This window comes from Falco peregrinus, chromosome 12 (assembly GCF_023634155.1).
Source record: "Falco peregrinus isolate bFalPer1 chromosome 12, bFalPer1.pri, whole genome shotgun sequence".
NCBI lineage: Eukaryota > Metazoa > Chordata > Aves > Falconiformes > Falconidae > Falco > Falco peregrinus.
In genome coordinates, this window is record NC_073732.1 from 27,330,921 (window position 1) to 27,348,915 (window position 17,995).

The 17,995-nt window shown below is 48.5% G+C and overlaps 1 protein-coding gene and 1 long non-coding RNA gene across 4 annotated transcripts in view; one reads left to right on the plus strand and one right to left on the minus strand.

Moving 5' to 3' along the window:
* Nucleotides 1-879: 879 nt before the first annotated feature.
* On the plus strand, nucleotides 880-7,374 carry LOC129785384 (uncharacterized). Its single transcript, XR_008749421.1, has 4 exons — nucleotides 880-1,077; nucleotides 2,041-2,187; nucleotides 2,672-2,896; nucleotides 5,948-7,374. It is a non-coding gene; the product is annotated as an uncharacterized LOC129785384 (long non-coding RNA).
* A 1,151-nt stretch (nucleotides 7,375-8,525) lies between these two features.
* The window catches only part of SCHIP1 (schwannomin interacting protein 1), a 58,758-nt gene continuing 49,288 nt past the window's right edge, over nucleotides 8,526-17,995 (minus strand). For all 3 annotated transcript variants that reach the window (XM_055817288.1, XM_055817289.1, XM_005228897.4), the window contains 6 exons: nucleotides 16,301-16,419; nucleotides 13,063-13,180; nucleotides 12,227-12,424; nucleotides 11,549-11,672; nucleotides 9,830-9,923; nucleotides 8,526-9,163 (listed from right to left, as the gene is read on the minus strand). In XM_055817288.1, coding sequence (XP_055673263.1) covers nucleotides 9,112-9,163; nucleotides 9,830-9,923; nucleotides 11,549-11,672; nucleotides 12,227-12,424; nucleotides 13,063-13,180; nucleotides 16,301-16,419 — 705 coding nt within the window. In that variant the 3' untranslated portion in view covers nucleotides 8,526-9,111. The remainder of the gene's footprint in view (nucleotides 9,164-9,829; nucleotides 9,924-11,548; nucleotides 11,673-12,226; nucleotides 12,425-13,062; nucleotides 13,181-16,300; nucleotides 16,420-17,995) is intronic.

Consider the following 17,995-nt stretch of genomic DNA (forward strand, 5'->3'; position numbering starts at 1 on the left):
GCTTTTTCAATTGGATGTAGGACCTGATTTTTTTCCCTGTTGTCAAGTGGCTGCATTTAGTGAAGGTCAACTGCAAAGCTCTCTGCTAAAGGAGCATTAACACCAGTTTCAGCACTGTCACTCCAAGGGGCTGCTGTACTTAGCTCATGATGCCTTACAGAAAACAAAAGATGTGGGCAAGCTCTAGAAACCCTCACCCACAGAAACAGGGTTGGTGATGTGGGGAAAACTCTCCCTCAACCCTGTGGGTTTTGTTTTGAAGTTTTATGACATTAACAGAAAGAAAAAGCTCCTGTGAGGACCTTGACAGGGCTGGACGATGCTGCGGTACAGCAGGGCAGGGAGAGGGGGGTGCCATGGGCTGGGGCACCACATTCATCCCCAGGTGCCTGCATCAGATCTCGGAGCAGTGGTCCCTCTCCTGCCTGTCACCCTGGGACCTCAGGACCCTCATGGGATCCTCCTTTGTCCCCTTGTCATCCCTGCCCCTCCCAGCACCGAAAACACCCGGGTGAGTAATGCAACCAGTGGTAGCGGTGCCTGTGGTTTCGTGTGTGGGGAGGGAGCGTGGGCCCCCACCGAGGGGAGTGCTGCCGGCTTGCCAGCACTTTTGATGGTCCCTCTTTCACTCTCGCTTTCTGTTTTCACCCGCTGCAACGTTTCTCATCACTGGGTGCTTTTTTAATTTGTTCTTCTGTCCCTTTTATCTCCTGTGCAGAAGCTCTGGCAGGTTCAGATGCTGTGGCTGACCTGATGGGCAGGCAGGAGGGCGGCTGTGGTGGGGCAGAGGGGCGGCTGCAGTTTTGCTCGTTTCTTGTCGGTTTTGTATTTGTCTTTTCATCTGGCAGTGGTTTTGCACTTGAGGGGAAAAAAAGGAGAGTTGATACTGGTTAACAGGAGAAGCACCAGTGTGATTTTTTTTTGCGTTTCTTTGATGCAGCATGATTGCCTGAATCACATTAATGATGGATGCAACCCTTCACCCCATCCTGAAGCAGCAGGATGAGGAGAGTGTTCGCACTCTTGGGGCTGAGCCAGCCGATGACTCAAACCTGAGAAGGCTTACCGAGATGCAAGGTCAGAGTCTCGAGTGCTTGGGGATACCCGGAGAGCTGCTGGTGTGACTCACGGTTAGAGCATTCCCTCGTGAGAGAGGGAACCGAGCTCCAGTCCCAAGAGCATGTATTTGGCAGGAGTTATTCAAGCACCCATTCCCCCGGGAATGCTGTGCCCAGGATTTTGCACAGGTCAAAGCGCGCTGTGACGTGCTGTATGGGTGAAAGGGAGCCACTGCTGGCTCTCCACGTTGCTCCTCCTCCGGGTCAGGCACTCTCCTGGCAGATAATTTCTATTAGAGGGACACGTTTAATTTTTTAAATTATTATTCCTTGATAAGCATAAAAAAATAAATACATCAGTCTTAGTGAAATGAAGCCCTGACTGAAAGGAGGTTATAACCCCTAGATCTTAGTGGGAAAGGTGGGCTAGGGACCAGTCCTTTCCCCTAAAGCAATTATTTGAAGTAAATAATGTCTCTTCAGGGGTGAAACCAGCCCTTCTGGCATCGCAGGGTGGTGTTTTGTCTGCCAGGCCCAGGCAGCGTGTGCTGGAGGGATGGGCAGGGATGGCCTGGACCTTGCAGTGCTCACTAGGAGGGACTGGAGCAGCCGATGTGCTTGCAGGAGTAAGGATTACACGTATGTGTAGAGTGTGAGTAAAGTACAGCTTATATGTGTGAGTAAGTGCCATTTGACTTCCAATTTTCAGTACTACAAATATGTTGAGTATGTATTATCCTTATTAGGTCAAAGATTAATGATATTTAGCTGTTCCTGGAGGTTAATTCCCAGCAGGGCAGGTAAGGGCAGACCCAGCTGGTAACAGGTACTGGAAAATAGAAGCTTTTTGCATAGTTAGTTGAGGGAGCACCCAGTTTATGCATGCTTGTCGGTTCTCAGGATACATGATACTCGTGTGAGCAGTAATTCCTGAAAATACTTTATAGAAGTACATGGTCTAACTTGCTTGCTCCATTGACAGAACCCATGGGGATGATGACGGCCTCACAGGCAGAACAACCTTCCGCTTTTAAATGAGAACATTAAAGCTGTCTGCAGCAGCTGCTCTGATTTTGGATTACAGATTGCCTCATCCTCAAGAACGAAAGGGGAAGGGTTGCTGAAGCGTGTGAGTCAGGGGCTCAGGGCGTGGGGCAGCTGCTCTCCCAGCGTGCGGGGAAGCGGGGCTTTGCCGTACCCCTGTGAAAAGGTTGGGAAGCATTGGACAGGTTTGGATCCTAACAATGCCATGTAAAGCTCTTAATGTCTGCGTCAGTTGTTTAACCACTGCCAGCTGCGATGTGCATCTCTCCGGGCATGGCTTTCACCTGCTGTGGGCTGGGGCAGCTGGCAGGAACCAGACACAGCTCTGTGCTTGTGGCAGAGCCACTGTCACCAGCTTAGACTAAGCCACAAGAAAAACACCTTACTGAATGATAACAGTAACGCACAGGGCAATCGTGACTTGTGTTTCAAACAAAAATATTTTTTTTTATTCAGCCTTCCAGGTTGTTCTGAATGAGAATTGTTACAAATCTGTATTACCTCAGTTTTTTTCCTGTGTGAAGTCACCTCTCCTGGGAGGGATGGCAAAGCTGCTCTCTATCCTGCAGGCCAGCACAGCCAGGAGAGGACCAGGCCAGGTTGGGGACAGGGCTTGCCTTCGCCTGGAGCATCAGCATCTGCGCAGGGGCGAGCTCCTGACACAGCCCGGGTGACGGAAGCCTGAGTGCTGGTTTTCTTCAGCTGACTTCCACTAGATACGCACGAGGGGCTCGGCGGTGTGTTAGCGCTTCATTTCCCATCTGGCTGCATCTTTCAGCTTCAGCAAAGGAAAGGTGAGGGTCCAGAGTCTGGCGTCTGTGTCTGTGCTGTGGGTGAGGTGGGCTGTGGCGATGGCTCTGCTAACTGCAAGTGGCCAGTGGGGAAAAAAGGTATTGGTCACAGAACAAAGACTTAACAGGTTTAATTTTGAAATTATTTTTAATTTAGATGCAACAAATCTTGACTTAATTTTAAAACAATCAAAAAAAGAGAAACCTCTGGATTTGGTTTGATTAGAGCATGGAAGAAACATCACATTTAAACTGTTTGAAACTGTATAATGTGTATATATAAAGAATCTATATATACATGGCTACACCCAGCTGCTGACCCTGCAAGGGCTCTGTAGGAGACCCAAACCATTCCCAAGCAGGCTGCGCTAAGCTGCAGGCTCCTGGTGTCATGTTGAACTCAAAGGCAGCCCAAATACGACTGCACAGCCTCTAGTCACATCTCCCAACCCAACGCATCTGCTGCAGGCTCTTGACTTGTGCATGGACACGGGGCTGGTGTCCCTTTGCTCCCCAGAGCTCATGTTCCAAGGCAGTGGGAACGTGCAGGATGAGTGGTCCGACACAGTGATGTGGATCCCTTCCCTACTTCCAAAACCAGATTTCTGGGTGATTTTTAGAGCTGCAGGAACCCTTGCCAACTCTTATTTGTGCCTTGAGGAGGTCAGTCCCCTTCAGCCATGAGCACTGGTCACTCCAGCAAAACTCCCTGAGTATCCAATGGGAGTTTTCCGAAGTCGTGCCTGCCTGGGGGTGTCAGGTCTGCCTCCACGGTGGGCTGAGGCCAACACCTGGGTAAATTCTCCTCCCACGGCTCTGCCGGCAACTTCACTGACGGGCAGCAGAGGAGTGCTGAACTGGCTGCCTGGGAAAAGCCGCTGCCCGAAGGCTGTTAGCTCAGGAGATGCACGCAAAACCCTGCAATTCCCTTTTTTCATACAGCCGTAGCTATTTCACTTTTCTTTTGAAGGCATGTTTCTTCCCCAAACCTGGTGTTGTTAGGAAGCCAAGGCGTAGGTGGCTACGGCAGTGCTCAGTGTGGTGGCCGGGCTCTGCTGCCAGTCTTTCATGGCATTGCTCCATCAGCAATAGAGCCAGCATCCCAACTGGCATCAAATACCAAGTTATGAACTAGAAGAGGCTGTGATGGGTCAGAGCCTTTTGCACCACTGGGAACTGGGATCATTTATTTCGCATCGATCCTTTTTTCCCCTCCACAGTGAAGAGACTTTAAAATATAATATTTTAGCACTGAGAAAGAGCTGGTGGCTGATATAAGTGGAGAGGGAAGGTCTAACTCTACTGAGTGACTGAGGAAAGCTGCTTTAGCACAAGAGTTGGTACTCGCTGGCAAAGCAACCAGCTTTGCTGCTGGTGGCCCTGCCCAGAGTGCAGGATGTCCCCAGTCACCTCTGGAGCAACAAGCGGAGGATGAAGGGTTCCGCACACATGGGTTTCACTTTGCTTTACAATAAGAAGGAAGAGAAACTCCCCGGGAGCAGACGTAGGCTTCTGCAGGGAAGCCAGTGCGAACTGTAAGCCCACCCCCCCACCCCCACCACCCCGACGGTGTTTCCTTGGGGATGCCCTCTGCAAAGCAGAGCCTCCTTTGGGGCTGCGCAAGGATGGATTTGCTTTGAAGAGGTAAAAAACCAGCTCCTCGTTGCTAATCGCCTTCCCTAGCAGCAGTGCAAAGCAATGGGGACTGTCCTTGGTGGGGCTGGGAGCAGGGACCTTGCAGGCAGCACGCACAGGGTCGTGTCCCACTGCCCCAACTCTTCTCGTCTGAATCAGCGCGTGACCTGGTCCTCGTTTGTTAGTGCTTCTCCTTTGAAGGGTGAAATAAGAAAAGTAAAAGGCTCTGTGTATGCTCTGCCACGGTTTTACATGCTCACAGCCCGTGGCAGTGCCCAGCTGGATGGTGTGCAGTGTGCCCCACGCACAGCGAGCACTGCTCCTCCGCAGCAGGGAGCTGCTGGGTGGGTTCGCAAAAAAAGGGAGAAAAAAAAAAAAATGGAGACACCCCCCCGCCAAGCTGCAAGGTTTGTTTGAGAGGAAGCGTCGGGCTCAAAAAGCATGTCTCTACTTCCAAGGGCTGATTTAATGTCAGCGGGATATTATGTCAGGCATCAGAATGATTTCTTTTTTAATGCATCATTTCATGCTTTTCAAGTACAGGTAAGTTTAGGACCAAGAGACAGACTTAAAAAATTAAGAAACATCATGTTGTGAGATCAGCTGGAGACAGGCAAGGAAAAGCAAGCAGAATTTCTCCTTGATGTCCAGGAGTAGTTGAAGAAAGAGGTGTTGGAGGGGAGCACGATGGGGACAGGGCATGGCACACTGTAGAGCAGGTCCTTTACTGCCTAGCTATTCAGGCAGCAAAATAATAATAATAGTAGTAGTAATAATAATATTAATTATAAATAATAATAATGTGCAACTGCTAAAAAAACAAGCTTCATAATTGTTTCCAAGCTGCACGAAGCTCTGTGCCTGCCGTTGCCTCCGTGGGCGGTAAGGCATGGCTGTGCCCAGTCTCCGCTGGGCAAGGAACCACGGTGGGTGACATGGGTGGTGAGCTGGCAGCACCCTGTGGTTTCGGCACCCCGCCTGGACGCCGGTGATGGGCCGGGCCCGCAGGCTGGGTGCGATGGGCCCATTGTGCCGTGCGGGGCAGGGAGAGGGACCATTATACAGATTTCACGCACGTGTTGCCCCATGCTCCCTTGGCCCCAGCTGGCAATGCCAGCTGGAGAGGATGACATCTCTTTGCAGCCATTTATCACAGCTCTGCAGCCTTCCTTTATTCCCCCCCCCCCCCCCCCCCCCCCCCCGTCCTGTGATATATATTATATATGTATTTGCTGGGGGCCCGCTGGTCTCTGGAGGCAGCATCACCGCAGGCAGCAGCTAACGTTGGTGGATATTTTCCTGCCGCAGCCCATCCAACATACCCCTGCGCTTTCTGTCAGGTTTTTAGTCATTTGACTGATTTCTCTAAATGAACACTTTTTTTTTTTTTTTTTTTTTGTAAACCCCTCCCAATTACAGGCAAGGGGCACTGAGCATGGAGGCTGCTTCAGGAACCCAATGGCTGGATGCCGAATCCCAGTTCCCAGGGTGGAGAGGCGGCCGCTGTCATAACAGAAGCTACTTATTACTGTCCTTGCTGAGCTCACCCCGTGAAAGCAACTTTCTGACTGAAAGCCCTTGGAGTCTCCTTTGGGGAATTCGGCTCCAGGGTTACAGTACTGATACTGGGAGTCCCAAGTGGAACCGGTAAATGCCCCATTCATGGAAGAAAAGCATCCAAAAAAAAACAAAAAAAAAAAAAAAAAAGAGGTAAGTCAGAACAAAACCCCCAAATCATTGCCAAGGGTGGGATTCCCAAAAATCCCGTGCTGTGAGGAGCAGCTATTCCCCATGGATATAGAGAATTAGCTACAGCCAAGTGCGGCTGGTATACTGAGGAGCAGGCTGGGCGATGTGGGGAGCTTGTGGGACCCCCACCCCCATAGCCCTGTGTGCGTGTGCAGGGTGGAAAGGTGTTTTTGTTGACTGCATCAGGCTGTTTTTGGTGACTTCTAGCCTCGTGATGTGCTTTTCCTATTGCACGGAGTGAGCTGCAGGCAGCCTCCAGAACACCGTGAAGTTTGGCATCCTGTGGCAGATGTTTTTTGTTTGGTGAGGACAAGGGGAGGAGGAACCAAAAACCCACCCAGGAGGATACAGAAGGGACAGAAAGTGGGACCAATGCCCAGAAAGATGTGGCAGAATACATATTGCCTGTGACAGTGCAGCAGCAGCAGCAGCAACAGCAGCTCAGAAACCACGCAACACCTTTCTCTTTTAAAAATGTCATTTAATCCATCAATTCCACAGCATTGCCATCATACACACCAGCACGACGCCTCAGTACATGGGACACAGAGCCAAGGAGATGCAGTTACCCAGAAACACGCTTTTTTCTTAAAAAAAATCCAACCCCCTAAGGATGTCAGGGGGGAAACCAGCGGTAGGTGACCGGAATAACTAGTTCTCTTCAGCAAGTTAAAGGCACTTAGCAAGGGAACGAAACTCCAGCCTGACCAGGCTGCCTCACCCTGGTGCCCCACAAGCTGGACCCTGGCAGGGGTGATGCCGGGGATGATGCTGGGGGCGGCTGTGGAGGGCATGGGGTTCCCCAGGAGCACCAGGGGGCTTTTTTTTTTTTTTTTTTTTTTAAAGCTGAGAGCAAATCTTTTCTATTTGGGGCTTTTGCTGTTCATGCTTTAAATCCAGCAGCAGGCACCTCCTTGCTGACACCTGAACAGCCACTTCTGATGGAGGCACCAACTCTGTGCCCTGTGGGGATGATGCTGGCCTCAGAGCACTGCAAATGCATTTTACAGAGCAGAAATATAAAACCTGGCAGGTCTCCCCATGTGCAGGCAACAGCATTAAGCCAACCAAGAGCTACAGGGAAACAAACACCCCAATATATATATATTATTTTTTCTCTGCATAGATTCAAAGAAAAGCAAAACAAGAGTTTACATCATCCCTGGTCTGCAGGTGAGGGCTCTCCTGCCTAAACCAGCCCAGCATCTTTCTGCAGAAGCCACCTGCCTGGGGCAGGCCGTGCTCCCTGGTCAGGGGACACTGCCCAAAGGGTTGCAGGACAGGGACTGTCCACTGGAAACCCCCCGGAGCAACTCCTGGGAAAGGAAAAAAACCCGTAAGTTAAACCAACACCCCCCACCCAGCCCCACCAAACCCCAGCAAGGGCCGGTGCTTCCAGAACCTGCCCTTTCTGAAAAAAAAAAAAAAAAAAAAAAAAAAAAAAGGTGGGGTGGGGGTGGGGAAGTCATTTTATAAAATACATTCTTCGTGGGGATCAAATTTTAATGCAGCTCATGCTTTTCTGAAAACACCCTGAATAAGTCATTAGCCAGACCCTTCGCTAAGATGAATTCCTGCCCCCCCCCCCCAAGGAAAAAAGAATTAAAATGTAAAAAGCTGGTGTGCGCGACATGCACGTCTGCTGCTGGCTACGGCCAGGCAGCCTTAGGAAGGGGCTGGCCGAGCTGTTTTCAGCATTAAATCAAATAAATGAGGGATGGAGACAGACCTATTAGTCTCCCAGTGTCCCTCCTCCTCCCGTACCGCAGAGGAGGGCACATCCAGCACACAGCACGGGAGCCCAGCCCAAAGGCAGAGGTGAGTAATTACCATATATAATACATTTAATATGCTGCTTAGATTTTTAACATAGATTTTTCTTTTATTTCTGACATTGGCGAGTCATTTAAATATTTAGCCCAGACAATAAAATATATATAAAAAAACCATCTACGGTATGTGCCTGCTGATTCTTAACAATAGTCACAATATTAGGGCCCACTGAATGTTATTATAGAAGAATCTCTGAAGTCCATGTCATACATACATTATGAACTGACAAATAAATAACTCTACAAAAATCCTGTCTTCTCTCCATAATTTCATGTGACTGGCAAAAAAAAAAAATTATAAAAAAAAAAAGACTCTTTCTGGTGATGACAAATGAGGAATTGCACATTTAGTTCGAGGAATACATTACTGGTGCATCACCGAAGTCAACCACTAGGCAACAAAAAGACGTATCATATGAAACAATTTTTTAAATTTTTATTTTACATATTTATACATAAAACTTTCAAGGTAACTCTCTGAATCCAACCGAATGTTAATAGCACATCTAAAAATGAATGTCAGGTAGTCAACATTCACAAAATGTTGAAAACTGATTAAAATATACATATTACTGAAAGCTACAACTTCACTACGAGGCAGGCATGTATTTTTTTGACTTGTATAGCACCTTCAAGTACAGTTCCTTTATTTTAAAACTACAGTGAAGAATAAAAAAGTAGTCAATGGTAAAATATCGTTCAACTGAAAATCTCTAAACAGACAAAAATAAAGTTAAACTACCCTCTCTTCTCACCCATGATTTATAATGTTATAAGTACTGTACATTTTTTGTAATAATATTATTAAAATGCCTGATATTTAGTGGCACAAGTAAAAAAATTAAAATAAATTAAGAAGCAGAGGCCAATCACCGGACATAAAGCTTCAGACATGGTCAATGACTAACACTGGTTTTCTTGCGTGCCACTGTGGACGTCGGCGCTGGGACACACAGAAGCAAAATGAAGTCTCGTCCAGCTCTGCTCCCGGGGCTCCGGGCTTCATTTTGCCGGCATCTTCTCTGCCATGTGCTTCTGCTGACTTTCAGCGTGTCTGGGGGGAGGAAAGAAGCTGCATGAGTGGCTGTGCTGAGGAGAGGTGGAAGCCCAAACCACGCGCAGGGCTGTCTCCAAGCCAGCATCCCGAGGTAAGGTGTCTGCCTGGGCTCCTTCCCGGCAGGAGGGGACAGGAGGTGGGCGAAGGGGAGAGGAAACCCTTCTCCGGAGGGGTCTGGGGCCAGCTGGGATGTTCCCTCCCCTCCCGCAGGGCCAGCCAGCCCTTCACCCCCAAGCAATGCTGGGATGGGGACAGTCGGTGCCCCTCGCCGTGCACTGAAGTCCCCACCGTGCTGACCGCAGCTTCTAAATGAAATTAATTTCCTGAGCTGCCATTAATTGCGTTTAGGAAGCAAAGTATTCCCTGAAGCACAGGAGAAACAGATGCAAGGTGGTGCTGGCGTTTGCCTACTGACCCACCTCCACCTCCCATCCCAGATCCCCCCCTCCATCACTTGCTCTTCGTTAAGGGAAGCAGCGATGGCGTCTTGCAAGACTCGGATGTGACAACCTGCCTGCTTGTCCCCGGGGAGAGAGCAGCACCCTACTCAGCCCTTTGATGGCAAAAGCTTTAGTACCAAAATTCTGCTAGAACACCTACGTGCTGCCAACAGCAATCTGGGACCTGTGAGGAGAGAGAAATATCCCGAGGAGCCTCCTTTACCTGGTCAGGTCCTCGATGTCCACCAGCATGGCATCCTGCTCTGTGTGCAGCTCGTCCCGAATGAGCAGCAGCTGCACCAGCTCCTCGTTCAAGCCTGGAGCCGGGGAGAAAGGGGGTGAGTTGCCGATGTCCTGGGGAACCCAGGCATGGGCCCCGTACCTCATGCTTCCCCACCATGGTCACACAGGAGCTGGTGCGCAGAACCAGGAGGGAGCTCCCCAGAGGATGCATGTTTTCTGGGATGAACTGCAAGCACCTCGCCACTGCGTGCCAGCCCTTCCTCTCTTGAAACGGCTTAATGCAGCAGCAGAAATACAAGATTAATTTCTTGGTGCCTGGAGTCCTGCTGGTTCAGCTTTTGCTCACTTGTGGGCAATAACCCTGAGCAAGAAGCAGGCTGCAGGGAGTGGCCGAGGCTGCAGTTTAGCTTTTTAATACAATACTGCAGCGATACAGAACATGCTGCCCACCCATCCTGGGTTGTGACTGTCGAGGCCAGCCCCTCTGCTCAAGAGCGGTGTTCGCGACATCGGTTTCTTGCTGGGGGTTGTGTCAAAGAGCAGCAAAGGGGAAGAAAACAAAAAGGACCATGTGAAAAACTGACCTGCCAGGCTGGGCTCCCCTGAGGGCCGCACCTGCCCATCACTCCCTGCCACAGCTGGCATTCACAGTTTGCTTCTATACAGCTACACTGGTTTCACGCCTCTTCAGTTTGGGAAGCAAGCCCGGTATTAATGACGTTAACACTTAAGCTCCCATACTTGGGTGCTTTCTAAAGTGAGGCTAATTAATAAGCATTTATTTTTTGCCTTTCCAGCACAGAATAACAAATCACGACTCCACGGCACAGCTCTGCATCCTCAGCAGGGCTGCTTGCAGAAGGGATGCCAATTAACCAAGACGGGTAGGGGAGGAGCAGCACAGCAGCCCCCAGCCAGCCTTTTTTTTTTTTGACCTACAGCCACCAGAGAAGTCTGGTTCATTAATTAATTGAATGGAAGATGAAGAGCCCTTGGGGAAAGAAAACCCTGGATCTTTTGGAGAGAGCAAAGGTGAGGTGTGGCACTGCCCCGGCAGGCAAAGGCAAGGACCCATGAAATGTGTTAAGGGGCTGCACAGCATCACAGAACCACAGAAGGGTTTGGGTTGGGAGGGACCTTAAAGATCATCTAGTTCCGACCCCCTGCCCCGGGCAGGGCCACCTCCACCAGCCCAGGTTGCCCAGAGCCCCGTCCAGCCTGGCCTTGAGCCCTGCCAGGGGCTGGGCACCCACAGTCATGTTAACTGGGAATGGGTTTACCCTGGGATGTTTGCTAAACTGGAGGGTTTCTCCACTGATGAATGGTTTTGATGCCATGGCATAGCATCACGTGAAGACGCAGCCACAACCCCATGAATGGCAGGTGCTTCCAGAACTGGCAGATTTCCCAAGACTATTTTTACCTGACCAGGTTTTGAGTTGCAAGTGGGGCATTTGGTGCTGGCACAATGCTATGACCCCCCTCCCTTATGGAGCCAAATGAGTGCTTTAGGAGAAACTTCAAAAAGCAAATGAGAAAGCCAAAGGAGCCAAATCTGGAGAGACTCATACACTTGTGTTATTGTACATTTACATTAACATTTCACGTACATGTACATTAACATTTCTATGTGTATCCTGGAGAACCGGTCTTAATTAAATGGGACATACCAAAGAATAATTAAACAAGTATCACTTACTTTCTATCTGTGAGTGGAGATCATTGACTATCACTTGTAGCTGCCCAATAGTCATGTCTCTTAGATCAGTGGGTTTTAAACTTCTCTTCATCAGGCATTCACTTATATGAGGCATATGTGGCAGCTGAAAAGAAATTTCCAATTTTTTACTGTCTTCTTTGAATTACTTGTATTTCTGAGCAGTGGCAGTTTACATTGCTTGCATCCCCCTCTCACAAGCATGCATCAACAACTCCACCAGGACTAACAGATTGAACTGAAACATCTACACGTTTGACCCATTTTCAAATCTACCAGCATCAGCAATATACTGATGCCAAGGGAGGTGAGGCTATGGTGAGCAGCGCTGTGCCAAGGCAGGAGTGCTCTGGGATGGGATGGGATGAGCAGAATACACCTTAGAGGATGAGCACCATCACGCTGGCCTCGAGGCAGTAACAACCCTGATGCTTCATCATCTCATTCCCTGCATCCATCCCACTCCCGTAACGCCTCGATAAGGTGTCCCATGCTGCTCCTTCCACTCCTGACAGCCCGTTCCTATCTCTTCTGGACCTCTGCATGTCTGCAAGCACTGTGGGGAAGCACCGCCAGCTGCTGAGTGTGTCTTGACAAGCAAAATCAAACAGCAGAAGGGCTGGTGTTACCCCACCGCACCATCCCACAGCCCCCACTTACAAGATCTGCTACCGGCGATTTCTTCCTGTTCTGCTTTTCCACCTCCACCTGCATTTTGGCCATGGGCTTAGCCATAGCCAAGGCCATTTTGGCTTCAGCTTGGAGTTTCTTTTGCCTGGTGAGGAAATCCATGTCATCAAGGGATTCCGACTCTTCCTCTGTCGTGTCTCTGTCAGAGTAGGACGAGCTCTGCTTGCTCTAGGGAGGCAGAGATGCAGCCGTTACCGCTGCCCCAGCCACGCCACAGCAAAGCCTGCTGCTGGCTTAACATATTTTTGTGCACTTACAAGTGGTATCATTTCTAGAGAAACGGTGAAGAGCACAGATTTTTTTATTTATTTTAATCCCCATGATTATCTTTAAAAATCAATTCCCAGATAAGCCCGCGTGACTATCAACAGCAACTTGAGCACTTTAAAGGGAAAGAGGAGCCAAGCAGATCAATAGGCATTGAAGGGACAGGCTGGTTAAGCTGGAGGAAAACATCTGGGGCTGTGGAGTTATATACACAAAGGAAAAGAGAGGAGAGGAAAGCTGGTGGGAGCTGATACCACTTCGTATCCATTACTGCCCTGATAATTATCAGAGCCAGAATGAAAAGGAGGAAGGAAGGAAGGAAGAAGGAAAGGTCTCTGCTCTACAACAGCTGTGTGCTAGCCAGGGGCAAGCTGCTATCTGCCCCTCAGCATCTTGCCGTTTTTTTATCGATGGCTGAAGATGCTGTTCTGGGGTTTAGCACGGCTATTTCAATAGGATCAGCTCTTTATCAGCTTCCATTACGGATGCCCTATGGTTTCCAAACCAAGTGCATCTGCAGGATGGGTTCCCAGACTTACCATGGGTGACAGTGGCGTGTCCAGGCTGGTTTCTGTCTTGCTGTCATCGGCGTCGCTGTCTTTGTCACTGCTGCTGTCATTCACAAAGCAAATCTGCAGGTTCATCCCGCTTTGCAATCTGTGGCAGGGGGAAAGGGAGAGGTGACACCGCTGTCACCAGCAGCCCATGGCTCTCCCACCGCACTGATGGGTTACACGGGCAAGGTGTTGCAGCATCGTTCACTTTGAAAGTGATGCTCTGTCCTGATTTTGTATTGCCCTCAGGAAAATATAACCATTTTCACTTTTTTTCCAAGAAGATGGTCATCCCCCACCCAAAAGCACAGAGCCAGGACCACCAGCTCGCGGTGGCAGGGCAGGACAGGGGCAAGCTCCTGCTCCTGCCCAGTGCTGCCATGTCTGGACGTCAGTTACTGGGATTGGAAACCCAGCGGCACGGCAGTGACAATGCTTCTACCACCATCTGTTGATGAACTTCAGAATTACCGAGACACTGCAGAGCTTTTGTCATCATGGGTGGTTGTATCATTACATTAAATAAAATACTGTATACAAAGTATATATATAAAATACAGAAAACATTAAGATAGGAAATATATATTTCTTATAATAATATTATATGACATAAAATAATGTGTTAACAATTGAAACGATTTATTCAGAAGGGTAATAAGCCTGTTTGTCACCAAGAGGTGCTACTGCACCGCAAGAGGTTATTACTGTGTTTTCTGGACCCTCTGCTCCATCACTTGATTTGGACAGGTTAAGATCATTTAAATTCGCCTCCCTGGGAATGATTTTTCTCTGGATGCAGTGGCTCAGGGCAGGGGCATCCCAACGCAGGCTGGGAAAAAGAAAAAGCACTTCTACAGTGGAAAGTGCCCCATTTTTGACTCACACAACAGTTATCCCCCTGCAGCTGCTGCCAAGCAGGACATCAGCCAGGTAACATGTTTTACCGGTGCTGTCTGATGCCCCCAGAAAAGCATGGCACAGCAAGCTCCAGGTGGACTTCACAGCTCCCTCTGCTCAAAGCAGCCTTGGAGAGTGAACAAGGGAACAGATTTTTTGGACAAAAGGGTGTCTGTGAAAGCCCCATTGATGCTTCTATTGTGGAGCAGCTCTGCAGCCACCACCTGAGCCACTGTACTTGGGCTCTCCAGGACAATTTGCCCACCTGACACCAGGGTCAGGCTTTGCACATCTTCCAAATTCATTATAAATTAACCCCAGAAACTACAGATTTTGGGGTCAACTCCATCAGCCTTCTTGGTGCATCGTACTCCATCACTACCTGCTGACAACAGAGCAAACCCCCCAGACATTCTGCTGCCTCTCATTCCTCATTCCCAACGTGAGAAGTCTTGTATTGGTACTTACAGACAGCAAACTCTTACTTTCCATTTATTGTAGTGCAATTTCCTAGTCACTATTACCATTAAATAGAGAGCATTGATAATTGAAATTATGGTGGGGTGACACTGGCCCAGGTTGCCCAGAGAGGTGGCAGATGCCCCATCGCTGGAAACATCAAGGTCAGGTTGGACAGGGCTCTGAGCAATCCCAGCTAGTTGAAGACGTCCCTGCTCATTGCAAGAGGATTGGACTAGGTGACCTTTAAAGGTCCCTTCCAACCCAAACCATTCTACAATTCTGTTCTATAATTCTGCACCAGCTTTCAAGCCATGACGGACAGACACGGGTACCCAGGCCAGGGAGCCAGATGCACCCTTGGCTCAGCTTAAAACTGCATCGCACAGAAAAGGCAGAGCCAGTGCAAAACGTGGGTCTGTGACTCATGTGGCCATCAAGAGCAAGACCCCAACGCCTCATGCCCAGCCATTTATGCTCTTTTATTTCATATGCAAGCACGAGAGCAACGGTCCTGCAAAGGTTCCCGTAGGTCCTGTAACAGGCACCGTGCAATATTAATGCTTTGCCTGGCCTATAAATATTAATGAAACGCCAAAGCGTTCAGGTACAGCTGGTAATTTCTCGTGGCACAGCTGCCAAACCCTGCCGTGCAGCGTTAATTAGACCGGCGCTATAATTACAAGATAGCAGCTCCTGGTTTAGCTGTAACTACACAGAGCAAAACTGTTTTCCCTTTCAAATGACTTGCAGTTCAATTTAATTTCACAATTGTACCTCTCTGGTGTAATAACAGTATTCCTCCTGGGTTTATGCCTCTCTAAGACTTCTTTCTTCTCCCACACCATGGCAACAGGTAGATTTTCACTCCCAATGAGGGAGGTGTTCAATGCTTTCCAAGTGCCATGGGTTACTCTCCGGCAGCTGAATATAAACAAGCTTTTCTGGAGTATATTTGATGTAGAAACTTTAAAAATCAGAATAAGTGAGGTTCCATGCTATGCAATGTGCCAGCCCCAGGGATGGAGCCACGTCCAGCAAGCAGAGCCTGTGTGGAGCATGAGGACATGGTGGGGAGGCAGGAAACCCCGTTAAACCTCATTTTTTCTATTCTCTAGGGTTTTCTGTGCGTGAGATCAATTGCTCTCCACTGCCCTGCTGTCACCAGAGCTAGCTATCAGATCCATTTCCAAGGGGCTGCCACCTCCTGAGCCACCAAAGGAAGATGCGCTTTCACAAGCCACTGGTTTTTCATCATCTGTCACCACACTGCCTGAGCCAGGACTGGTGGGACCAGGGGACCATCCCCACGCCCTGCGTGCCTTCAGACATACACGTCTGGCGTTAAACCAGGCATTCAGACATCAAAATCCTCAGCATTTTGCAACTCAACAAAGAACTTATTGGGAAAAAAAAAATAAATTAGTCAACTGTTTTCCTGACAGTAAGTCCAGTTGTGCATTCATGATACTTCCACCACCGTTCTTGGTCTGCCCAAGTCCAAAAGCAATGCCCAGTTCAGGGCTGAGATCTAAATGAAAACCTGAAGGAAACCTAACTCGGGAAGCTTCAGCTCATTTGCTTTATCCCCTGAGCATTCACATACCTCTTCTAATACAGTCTAAAACTAATATTTTAGCATATTATCTATATTTATTTATGTAACATATAATTACTGTGTTTTGAGCGTAAGATACTGTTCTATAACAAGGAAAATTCAAGACTATGGCTGCAAGCAAAAACCACGGGATCCACTGAAGGGCAGGTCTCAAGATGTCCCACTGGAGGCATCTCACACTTTTCAGCCTCCAAAGGGGCTTTGGGCTGCAAGACCGCCTGGCTTACTGGGAGGCTCGGCTCGGCTTACCGGGAGGAGAGGCTCGGCTTGCCACTCTTGCTGCAGCTGGTGTAGAGTCCCGGGCCATCGTCGAAGAAACTGCCCAGAGCCAACTTCTGCCTGATGGACTCCCGCTCATTCTTCTGGGCCTGAAAGCAAAGGGCAACAAGAAAGGATGAAGCTGCCAGTCACACCAGTGTGCAGGAAGGAGAGCTGTCCCACCTCCCCACTGCCACTCTCGTGATGCCCAGCATCCCCCCCACGCCTGGGTGGCCCGCATAACCCATGCCAGCAGGGAAGCCCATCTGCATCTCTCTCCACATGCTGATAGAAACAGATCTATATCTACACACACATCTGGTTATGCACACGCATTAGTATATATACCTAATATATGTACTATGTATGTGCGTGTGTATGTATATATACCCCTATATCTATATACAGCCACCGAGGCCACGCTTGCACCATTAACATCTTCCACTTCCCTGAGCAGCCTCCAAAACCACACAATCCTTCTGCCAGCGTGCTTAGAGATGTATTTTTAACTATTGCCATCAAATTATCCACAGTTGTAAAAATGTGGGTTTATATATACATAAGTTTTTTTGAATAAGGACAAACTACAAAGTGATTTGAAATTAATCACCAACAGACTGTGTAATCAATGTGCAATAAATGAAAATCACAGATCTAGGTTCAAAATTAGCACCAGTACTATCCCAGTGTCTGTCACTAATGGATTATATGCCAACACTGACAACAAATTCATACAAGGTGGCAAGTTATTGATAGCAGGAACATTCTGAAGCCATCAAACGTTTCATTTTAAAATAACACATAATACCCGATCACGAATACACAGCAAAAGAAAACAGAGCAGGCAAGCATGAGCTGCTTCCACAGTGTTAATCAATGTAACTGTGCTTCTTATACTTCACTTAAGTAAAAATAAAGCACCTTTTTTGATACAAGGACGTTAAGATGTAACAAAATGCAAATTATTAACTTACAATAGCTAATAATTTAATTCCATCTCCAGTGCTGACTACATACATTACATTATCATACTGCCCATTATATCGTCAATCTCTTATCAAAATACATACTTACAAAACCTAACCCCTTTTATTTAAAACATTTAAGGTATTAAAAATAATCCCCATGGCATCAAGTGGTATCAAGATTTTGGGTTCAGCTCCCACTTTCCAAGGTTCTACCCAGGCTGGCCAGCTATGTTTTTCTACTTTGTTTTTTCAGGTTTCAATAACTGATGCCTCAATCACACGGAGGCAGCTAGATTTCGAAGGAAAATTAGCCAGCCTTGCTGGTGAAGGCAGTACAGTGAAAAAACTAAGTAAAAATGAGCAAGCAATATTTTTTTAATGGGCTGAAAGTAGAGAGAGACAGGGCTGCCCGTGCCGGTTCCTCGTGCTGCCCATCTCGCGATGCATGTGGGTGTCTCCCCGTGAGTGCCAGCTGCATCCCTCAGTGCATCAATATTTCATGAAGTCACGGATACTTAGCCTCCCCGTTTTCCCAGCTCAGATGATCCTCTCCCACATCTTCCCATCTACATCTGATTTTCCCTTGTGTTTCAACAGAAATCAGGAGCCCAGAGCACATCTCCACCTCCTCCTGCCCAACCGGGAGGGCACATCCCAGCCTCCACGCCAGCTGGGACCGCTCCTCCCCCACCCCTGCAGCACACCCACCCACTCTGTG